We start from the raw sequence: 10,818 nt of genomic DNA on the forward strand, positions 1-10,818 counted from the left end.
CCAGATAAAAACCGTGCCGCAGCATTCTGGACTAGTTGCAGGCGTGTCAGAGTGCCCAGTCCAACCCCTATTAAAAGGGAGTTGCAATAATCCAAGCGTGAGGTGATAAAAGCGTGGATACCAGTCTCCAAGTCACGCCTTGAAAGAAAAGGTTTAACCTTCGACAGACGCCTGAGATGATAGAATGATGATTTCACCACCGCATTCACGTGGCCATCAAGAGTAAGTGCAGAGTCGATTTTTAACCCAAGATTGGTAATCGAGCTCTTCAGGTGAGGGGTCAGAGCAGCAAGGTCAACATCAGGGATATCAGAGGAACGATTCGGGCCGAACAGAATTACTTCCATTTTACGTTCATTAAAATTTAAAAAGCTTTGAGCCATCCATGACTTAACATCACTAAGGCAATCAAGCAGGAGTCTAATTTGGGAGCTATCAGAACGACTGAAAGGAAAATAAAGCTGGCAATCATCAGCATATAGATGAAATGAAACTTTATGTTTACGAAAGATCGCACCCAGTGGTGCATGTTCTTAATGTCCTGACTCAAGATCCCATGTTAAAGAGTTTCTACATGCTTTACAGTACTGTGAAATTAATTTATATAGCATCCACAAATTGTCACTAGTTGATTCTTTACCAGTGTGTGCTTAATAATGAGACTTTACAGGGCGGCTTTCATTTTTTATTTTTGCATATAATTTGGAGCATTACACATCCTGGTTCATTTGAAGGTAAAAAACAACAATCCGGCTTTTTTAACATTTCAGGGTTTGATCTTTAGAAGTTTCGGAGATGTTGATGCTCAAACACTGCTGCAGATTTCAAATTTCAATCACGCCTCACACATCATCATGTTTCTGTGGTAAAAAAAAAAACCTGAAGAAATTTAGCTTGAACTGAACTTTACTGACAAATTAATCAGAAAACCGAATCGATCACAGGAAAATCAATCAATATTCACATGAAGCTCAAGTTTCCAATCAGCTGCGTAACCGTGAGTAACACAGTGATGTCATCACCATCAAAGGCCTGCATCACTCCCTGATCTCATTTCGTCTCTCCATCTGATCAAAACCTTTGACCAGTAAGAGCAGAACCACGAGAGCAGCATCACAGAGGAAGTTTGGCCTCGAGCACGGCACCGTCACATGAACTGGCGTCGGTGTGGCCCACGTGCTGCCTCGGTGTGACGGAGTCCAAGGGGTTAGCGGTGACCTCTGAGAACGCCTGCCTCTCTGATCTTCTGCTCGAGCCGTCAGCATCGCTCTCCATCCAGCACGACTTGCTGTCAGACACTGAGGATAGGCGGTTCTGAGCCTGGTGGCCATTGGTCCTGACGCCGGCATTAAGTCGACCTTTTGGCGAGCTGGTAAAAGTGGTACAGCGAGACGAAGTGGCGCTTGAGCTGAAAGAGGAGCGCAGGTCCTTCTCCTGCAGCCGTAGCACGCTGCGAAGAAAAGGGACATAGTGACCAATGGCAGCGCGGTACTTTGGGTGTGTGATGGCATAGATAATGGGGTTGTGGATGGCAGAGGCCTTGGCGATGACAGCTGGCACCGAGTTCATGTATGGAGTCAGCAGGTGTGCGTAGCCAGCGGTGGCGGTGAGAGCAACCACAGAGTATGGCGACCAGGAAACGATGAAGAGCAGGATTACTCCCAGAGCCACCTTAGCCATTCGCCACTCGCTGCGCAGACGCTCATATGCCTTGTTGACCTCGCCACAGTTCAGCTGCTCTATTTCCCGCCCCGCCTGCTGCACTGCCCGGAAAATGGCAAAGTAGCACGCAGCAATGACAGCGAGCGGGATGAAGAAGACGAAGGAGAACAGCAGGAGGGTGTAAGTGCGTACAGCAGCTGTAAAGCTCATGTAGTCCCAGCTGCAGGATGTCTGCAGGCCTTCAGGGACGTAGGCGCTCCACCCGAAGAACGGCGGCAGACTCCAGCCCAGAGAGTACAGCCACACAACTGCCACCACCACCAACACTCTCTGATGACTCACCCCACCCAGCATCGCCAGAGGACGCGTGATAGCCAGGCAACGGTCCACCGCAATTGCCGTCAGCGTTATCATGGAGGTGATGCCAAAGAGAGCACCGCAGAAGGCGTACAGCTCGCAGGCCAGCTCCCCAAACACCCAGCAGCGATGCAGGCTGGCCACAAAGAAGACTGGAGACTGTGTCAAGGACATCAGGAAGTCGGCGGCCGCCAAGTTAACCACTAGCAGGTTGCTGGGCGACCTCAGCGTCCGACTGCGACAGAACACGTAGATGACCAGAGCGTTTCCCAGCATGCCTGTTACCCCTACCAACAGGATGACTGAGCCAATGATGTAGTGGGCGTGGTCCGGGACATCCACGGTAGGAAACAGGTGAGACTGGGCGTGAGCACTCTGTGTAGGGGCGTGGTCAGGCAGGTGGAGCAGTTTAGACATCCTAACCTGGTGATGGTGCTCAGTGCAGTTTCCACCCAGAGGGCACAGAGCTGACTTCCTGCTCGAGTGGATGTGACTCATTGCGATGGCAGCCGGATGCCGGCAGGACGTCCGTGTGGCGTTAACAGGATTTCCGTCGGATGATGCTGAACGCTAACCGGATCGGTTGGATGTGGGCTCGAGCTCTCTTAGTTGGCTCTGCGTGCCGGCTCGGTCAGGCTGCGGCTCTTTATGTTGGCCTGATCGATGGATGGCGGCGCATTATCGAGTTGACCGATCCATTAACTCTCTGCACTCGGAGAAGAAGTAAACATCTGGATCAGATATGACCTGATTGCTGCAGGTTAATGTGGGCCGTTTCTGAGGTTAATGAGCTTTTAGTGAAAACACAGTCAGATGTTCGTTTATAGGTCACAGTGTTTCCTGTCCAAGTCCTAGAAATGAGCTAAATCATTAAGTCATGCCATTAGTCAAGGACAGAGGGGAAAACGGATGGTTTTGTTTTTCAGCGTTCAGAGCTCAGAGGTCAGTTTGTTCTTCCACTGAAATGGCTCAAAGACACAACCATGAAGAGGAGAGATCTGTGCAGTGTCACAGCGAGACGTCATAATCTCAGTATCTCAATACATTTTATTTGTTGGCGCCCTACTAAACCCAACCATACCAAGCATAAAAGACAAGTAGTAAAAACCAGCATTGGACAACAATACTGGAGTCAATGTCAGAGAGGGTGAGCCAGTTTAAACAGATGGGACTCTTCCCCATAGTGGTGAGACGGGCAGAGGGAACAATCGGGTGAACGGCAGATGAAGACCCACGAGAATGAGAGGGAACGGCAACGTGGAGTGACTCACACAAGCAGGGATTGCCCAGGTTAGGGATACGTATGACAGCATTATTCTGAAGCAGAAAGTGGAACGACACCTGAGGAGAGGGCAGGTTGGAGGAGCTGCCACTATCAATGGAAAACCTGTGGGATATGGTTAGAGTGGAAGCTGTGCTGACAAACTTTAGTTTTATTACTACAGAGTTTGAGAAAATAGGAGGAGAGCCATGATTTAACCTCCATGAGGCAGTCACAGAGGGGGATGGGTGGAAGGCTGAAACTGGGTTTGGAGGAAATATACAGCTGAGTGTCATCTGAGGAAAACCGGCAGACACAGGAAGTGAACTTTCAATAATGGAGGAGCAGTCCCAGTACCGAGAAAAGAGTCAATAATGGTGGTAATAAGAGGGACCAGTGAGGTAAGAATAGAAAAATCCTTTAATTTCACACAAGCGGAAACGCTCCTTCATGCATCGAGGATGCAGCAGTCTGTCACTGAAGCAGCTCTGCAGTAACATCTACATGCATGGACTGGGAGACTCTGTCCATCAGAGATGTTATTTTGGCCACAGTCCTTCTGTCTCCCACCACCCGCACTGGGTCCAGGGTGCATCCCAGAACAGAGCTGGCCTTCCTGATGAGTTTATCCAGCCTCTTCCTCTCAGCTGCTGATAAACTGCTGCTCCAACACACCACACTGTAAAAAATGACAGATGCCACCACAGAGTCATAGAAGGTCTTTAAAAGCGCTCCCTGGACTCCAAATGACCTCAGCCGCCTCAGCAGGTAGAGTCTGCTCTGACCCTTCCTGTAAAGAGCATCAGTGTTGTGGCTCCAGTCCAGTTTATTATTCAGGTGAACACCCAGGTACCTATAGGAGTCCACTATCTCAATGTCCACTCCCTGGATGTTCACCGGTGTCAGTGTGGTGGGTCTGCGTCTCTGGAAGTCCACCACCAAGAAAAGCTTAGACTAGGACAGTGGGAAGAGGGTCCCTGGGGAGATGATTTAGACTCTTGAATCATTACTGATACATCTGATACTGAGGGGAGAGTGAAACGTGAACATTAGTAAATGGTAAACAAAGACTACAGATCTCAAGCTGCAGGTGGATACAGAGCTGCAAAGGATACAAGAGAGGGTTAGGTTAGAGAAGGAAAAAATTGTGGAGATGCAGGAATATTGTTAAACAAAGGAACTTTGGGTTACATGCACGAGAATAGAATAAACCACAATAGTATTTAGATTTGGCCGAGGCAGCACAGTTCTTATGAAACAGAATGTGATTATTAAACATTTCTTTCTTAAAGAGGAATTTTGGTTGGCGCCCCTTAGATTTGAGAAACCCAACACGTTCTCACTCCCTAAGCGTAATATTTTACACTCGGTGACAAATCGTCAACATTTTACGCTCTCAGTTACCCAACACGTTCCTAAATGACAACATCGGAAAAAGGAGAACACATGAGAACCCTCTGGACTCAATCTACACATGTTCGTTCATTATCCTAAAATCGCTTTGGAAAACATTATTTTACGCCATTTAACTGCTGGTTAGGGTTATGGATAAGGTTAGGTTTAAGGCTGGAATACATGGCTGGAACATCTATTACCGTGGGACCAAAAATAATACAAAAAAAATAAAAAAAATGATTACAAATTTTTTTAAAAACATTTTTTAATAAGAGAAGTCAGTGAAACAGTTTGAATGAAAAACAAGAAGACACCATAGATAGAAACACATTTGTGAAAAGCTCCTCATTTATGTCTCTAAAATGTAGACTTAAAGCCGGATGTTTAGAAAGCTTCTCTTTTTTCCTGACAAAATAAATAAATGAATAAATAAATATAACCCGGGTGAAAAAAAACGACAGTGCAAATTCTCTGTAACCAATCACAGAGCCCCTTACATCTGACCACCTGGATACTTCGCAGTTTTTTTAAGGACCAGAAGACTCACAGAAATGCTATATGTGTTAGCTAATCCGAGAGTTAGCTACAAGCTGCTGAAATATGGGACTGTTCATTTACAGTTACTGTACATGTATATACCATTACCTCTGCCACACAGCATTTTCAGTAATCTGTATTTATTTACTCTACTTTTTTAATAAAAATATATTTTCTTTATTCAATCTCTGTCTTCCTTCCCCCTCCCCAACCAATCACAGCAGATGGCCCCGCCCCTCCCTGAGCCTGGTTCTGCTGGAGGTTTCTTCCTGTTAAAAGGGAGTTTTTCCTTCCCACTGTTGCTCATAGTGCTCATGGGGGTCATATGATTGTTAGGTTTTTCTCTCTATGTATTATTGTAGGGTCTACCTTACGATATAAAGCGCCTTGAGGCGACTGTTGTTGTGATTTGGTGCTGTATAAATAAAACTGAATTGAATTGATTTCGTTTATCTTATGTGCAGTTTTGACCTGCAGAATGTCGCTGCTGGAAGTGAAACTTGAAACAAAGCTAATGTGTGAGCTAACAGGAAATGCAGATGAGGAGAGGAATCTGTTTTTAAATTGTATTTGAAAAAAGATTTTGCTAAAACATGTTTTATTGCACACATTACTGAAGCACAAAGTCTGATGCTCGTTGTCCGTCCCCCTGACGTGTGCTCAGAGTTACGTTTTTGGTTCCTGATTAATCAGAACCTGTTCAGTTCTGGCTAATTTTGAGCACTGAGTCCAGGTGAGCAGCAGGTGAGACGTCAGCTGCTTCACTCACGTTGGTCAGTTATTTCCAATGAAAATAGTATTCTAGTATTCACTGATTAATAATCAGCTGACTGTCACAGCCTTATGTGCTCATTGAGGCCTTTTCAAAGTTAAAAAGTGTTTAAGGCCTTCATATTTTCAAAGTAAAGGTCTGAGAGTGAATAAATAAGAACAGAAACTATTTTTTCTAAGCTTTTATTTTCATTAAAAAAGTCCACAAATAAAACTTTGTGCCGAGCCCCGTCACACCAGCGCATGTTCAGAACGCAGCTTGCTGGGAGGGGGCGTGGTGTCTGCGGACATGTCTCAGCAGCAGCTGGCGGTCCGGGCTCGAGTAGTCGCACTGTTGACATGGGAACGCCTCACCAGTGTGATGGCGGCGAGCATGGAGATCCAAACTCTTCTTCTGGATGCTGTTGAGAAAAACAAAAACAGGGCTACCGATTGCTTTAGTAATCTATCAGTTTTTCCACAGATTAATCAGATCACACATCAATACTGATCAATAATGAATCCTGACACAGGTGTTTCAGGACGAACTGCTCATTGGTTTCCAAACTGCAAACAACATCCGTGAAAACACAGATAAACCCTTCGATTTATGAGTCACATTCAATTTAATTTTCTATTATTCGAAATACTCGAGCAGCAGTTTGTGGGAGCACAGGTGTGCACCAGGTGTGTGTCAGGTGCGTGTCAGGTGTGTTACCTGCTGTAGTCACAGTGCTGACACCTGTACGGTTTCTCCTGGCTGTGAGTCCTGTAGTGTCGGAGCAGAGAGCTGCGATCGATGGACGCATACGGACACTCTGCACACCTGTACGGCTTCTCACCTGAGATCACACACGGGACGCACAACGTCACCTGACAGTCACATGACAAGGGCTCTCAGCTTTCTGTGTGTTACCTGTGTGAGTCCTCAGGTGTGTGTGTGTGTGTTACCTGTGTGAGTCCTCAGGTGTGTGTGTGTGTGTGTTACCCGTGTGAGTCTTCAGGTGTGTGTGTGTGTGTGTTACCCGTGTGAGTCCTCAGGTGTGTGTGTGTGTGTGTTACCCGTGTGAGTCCTCAGGTGTGTGTGTGTGTGTGTTACCCGTGTGAGTCTTCAGGTGTGTGTGTGTGTGTGTGTGTTACCTGTGTGAGTCCTCAGGTGTTGCAGCAGTGAGGCCTTCAGCCGGCTGCTGTAGGAGCAGTGAGGACAGGTGAACGGTTTCTCTCCCCCATGAACGCCCAGGTGACGCCTCAGAGTCAGTTTAGAGGAGAACTTCCTGCTGAGAAGAAATGCCATGACATCACCAGGTCACGTGACTCTGTGCAGTGAGGGATTATGGGTAACGTGGTTACCTGTGGCACAGTGAGCAGCTGAAGCCCGTCTGCTTCCCGCTCTCTGCTGTCAGCTGCTCGCCGTCTCCGTTCGTCCTCCTTGTGGTTTTCCTCGTGGTCTCCATGGTGACCGGCCGTGATGCGGCCCGAGCTCTGCTGGCCTGCCTGAAAACAAACACGCACACAGGCTGTGTTCCGATTGGCTGACAGACATTCAAACTGGTTTTTAATCATTTCAGATTCTCTTAGTTCATGGTTTTCCTCCCACTTTCTTAAAGTCAACAGCAACAACTCGGAGCTTCTCCCGGTCGGCTCCAGATGATGGCTATCCAGAGCTAACTGTTTTTCTGTTACTATCAAGAACTCATCAGTTTCTACCTCTCCCTCTGTGAAAAGTTTGGCTGTCATTCTTGACAGTGCACTATCCTTTAACTCTCACTCGCTCAGCATATTTCCAACTCCGCCCCTTCTTCACTCCACATGCGCCTGCTACCCTCGTCCACAGTTACCTGTCGGATCGACTACTGTAACTCGCTCTTACACAAAAATCCATCAACAAGCTTCAGCGTGTCCAGAACGCTGCTGCCCGCATTATTACTAGGACTCACCACTATTCTGAAGCAGCTTCACTGGCCGGCGGTTAAACTTCGCATTAATTTTAAAATACTCCTCTGTACATTTAAGGCAATTCATTCTCTCCACCCACCATACCTCTCTGGTTCGGTACAGATCTCCATCCCATCCTGGTGCCTCAGATCCTCCTCTTCCTGTTCCTTCCTCTCGTCTTGTTTCTATGGGGGACTTTTAGTCGCTCTGCCCCTCCACTTTGGAATCCCCCCCCGACCTCAGAAACATCACCTCATTCCCTTTTTTTAAAGTCCACCTTCTAAACCCACCTGTTCAAGACAGCCTACTGTAGAGAACCTCTCCATGCTCTTAAACTTTCTTTTATTATCACGTTTATTTCCTGGTTTTATGCCTCTTTTATTTGCTGTACAGTGTCCCTTTTAAATAAAATGTATTATTATTATTATTATTATTATTATTACTATTGTTATTATTACCTGTCAAGAAGCTCCGCCTCCTTACGCTTTGCACGTCCAATCAGCTGGCTCCTCCATCCATCTGCAGAAAACTGATCAGTGTTAGTGTTCTTATTGATTACTGATCGATGGTACAGAGCTGGGCACTCACTGTGTTTCCATGGTTTTTCAGGAGCGCTTCTCAGCGTGCTGTTTTCGAACTTCCTGTGACAGACCGCCACCGCGGTTTTCTTCTTCTTCTCTTCCCGCTCCCTCCTCCTTTTCCTCCTCTGGCTACAGCGGCTCCTCCAGTGATGCTCCACCTCCTCCCAACTGTCGGCCATCCAGTTGCAGCGCACGCAGCCGAAACCGCCGCTGGCACGGTGTGACCTGACATGGATATCAAGCAGCCGCCGCGACGGCAGTTTTAATGGGCAGAGCAGACACAGCAGGCTGGGGGGCGGAGCCTTCGCTTTGTTGTTGGCACTGCTGTCATGTGGTTGCGTGAGCTGTGTGGACGGTGAGGAAGAAGGAAGAGGAGGAGCTCTGACTGCAGAGATCCGACACAGCCCAAGGGTCATCAGGTGGGCGGACTGCGCCAACTCCTCCTGGGAGGCGGGGGTGTCGGCCAGAGAGGATAAAGTGCTCCCCTTCAGAGTGAAGATGGAGGAGTCCTCCTCCTGCTCCTCTTCCTCTTCCTCAAAGAGTGTGGTGACCTGCATACAAACCACAAGATTAAGGTGTGGCTACCAGGTGTAAGGACACCTTCAGAATAAAATAAGATAAATAAATCAAAAAATAAATACATTTCAACTTAATTTGAAAAGCTAAATCATAAATAACCGTCTGACTATGAACTTCATATTGTTTCACCTTTTAAAATAAAAGCTCAAAATCATTCTGTTCTCTGTGTGTGTGTGTGAGGTTATCACCTCACAGGTGTGGGCCACCTGCAGCCCGCCCTCACTGCTGATGTCACAGGTAGCCGGGCTCAGGTTGTCCAGCATGTTGTAGAGCAGGAAGTCCTCATCTTCGTCACTCTCCTTTAGCTGATAGGGTGACGCTCCCTGCTGGAGCCCCGCCTCTGCCCCGTCCAGATAGGCGTTGGGGCGGTGCGTGAGCAGCAGGTGGCTGTTAATGGAGGCTTTGATGCCACAGGTGAACTGACAGAGCTTACAGCGATAAAGCTCCACCAGGAAGGACTCCACTAGCCCCGCCCCCACGCCCTCCACCTCAGCACAGTACAGGCTGGAGCTCACAGCTCCGCCCCCCAACTGCAGGGTCACAGGGCTGATGTCACGGTACCGCTGCTTCACCCACGACATCGCTATGACATCACCATGACATCACGGTGTGAGGTCCGTCCTTTGGCCCTGCTGGGACACAGTCAGTGTAAATAGGATTTATCTAAAAAAAACCGCCTGAATTCAAACACTGACCAATCAGAGCGCAGCAGAACCGAACATCCGTCCAGATATCAGCAGCAGTCTTCGTTATGCTACTTTATTCCACAGTCCCAGTACTCTGACTACTCTGAGTACTTAGAGTACCAACCCCTCTGCTTGATGACGAAACGTACGTTAAGCGGAATGATTGGCTGATCTAGGGCAGCGCGTTCGCCGTCCGCTTTAGCTAGGCTCGCGCGGGAAATGCAAAGACGCGGAGAAGGCTAGCAGGCTAACGGTGTTTCAGAGCAGGAACGAATCGATACGTCACTAATAGATCAATAAATGAGCTCCCAGGTGAGACTGCGGAGCGTCTCACTAAAACTCACCTGCTCCTCTTTGTTTACATCCGCTCCTATTTCTTCTTCTACGGCTCCTCGGAGCCCGCCGGCCGCTCTGCTGCCCCCAGAGGAGGCTTTAAAACCGACAGCACAGAGCTCAGGCGAGAGCACGAACCACACCGGCTCCCTGTTTTCAGGATTACACAAAATCTGTCGGACGTCACACTGTTCAGATTATCAGATTACATGAGATTAACTTCAGTTCACTCTTTCACAATAAAAGCTCCAAAAGTTTTGTTTGTTTTAGTTTAAATCTGGCTTTTAAGTCCAGCATAACTTTTGCACTGTCCACTCCTGCTGTGACAAAACAAATTTCCCACGTGTGGGACTAATAAAGGTTATCTTATCTTATCTTTATAACATTTATTTGTTTTTATGTCAGATGATGCTGGGGGGGTCACATGTCTCTATGGTAACCATATGCGTTAACAGCAGAAGAGAAATGAGGAGAAAATCAGGTCACGTGACCTGGCTGTTTTTTCCTGTCTAACAGGAAGTGTTTGACAGACGTCAGTGAAACAGGAATCAGCCGCATAGCGTGACAGCAAGTTCACACTGTGCAGTGTTGCATGACAAGCTGTGACCGCACACTCACAGACACATACACACGTGTTTGCCCACGTTGGTGGTCCTCAGAGCGCTTCTCTCTGTTACATAATCAAGAAGGTTTATCCATAAACTGCAGGAATGTCTTAAAGACATAAAGACCTGGATGGCTG

At 47.5% G+C, this 10,818-nt stretch overlaps 2 protein-coding genes across 7 annotated transcripts; both read right to left on the minus strand.

The window, feature by feature from the left end:
• Positions 1–1,113: 1,113 nt before the first annotated feature.
• Positions 1,114–2,517, minus strand: opn4.1 (opsin 4.1). The gene has a single exon (XM_085388495.1). It carries the CDS (start codon positions 2,515–2,517, stop codon positions 1,114–1,116), a length of 1,404 nt encoding a protein of 467 aa, XP_085244621.1.
• Positions 2,518–6,150: 3,633 nt separating this feature from the next.
• On the minus strand, positions 6,151–10,237 carry LOC146647308 (uncharacterized). Of its 6 annotated transcripts, none has more exons than XM_085388887.1 (8): positions 10,088–10,237; positions 9,246–9,686; positions 8,486–9,029; positions 8,356–8,416; positions 7,313–7,456; positions 7,103–7,239; positions 6,681–6,804; positions 6,151–6,408 (listed from the first exon to the last, which is right to left on the minus strand). In XM_085388887.1, exons 2-8 carry the CDS (start codon positions 9,636–9,638, stop codon positions 6,231–6,233), a joined length of 1,581 nt encoding a protein of 526 aa, XP_085245013.1. In that variant the 5' UTR covers positions 9,639–9,686; positions 10,088–10,237; the 3' UTR covers positions 6,151–6,230. The 6 variants fall into 6 exon arrangements, with proteins under 6 accessions (XP_085245013.1, XP_085245012.1, XP_085245017.1 ...); XM_085388886.1 differs by having other exon boundaries at positions 9,246–9,689; positions 10,088–10,226; XM_085388891.1 differs by lacking the exon at positions 10,088–10,237 and having other exon boundaries at positions 6,151–6,384; positions 7,103–7,236; positions 9,246–10,081.
• Between the last annotated feature and the right edge of the window lie 581 nt (positions 10,238–10,818).

The sequence above is a fragment of the Rhamphochromis longiceps genome, linkage group LG18 (assembly GCF_057381845.1).
Source record: "Rhamphochromis longiceps isolate RC_006_pf linkage group LG18, R_longiceps_female_GT1.1, whole genome shotgun sequence".
Taxonomy (NCBI): domain Eukaryota; kingdom Metazoa; phylum Chordata; class Actinopteri; order Cichliformes; family Cichlidae; genus Rhamphochromis; species Rhamphochromis longiceps.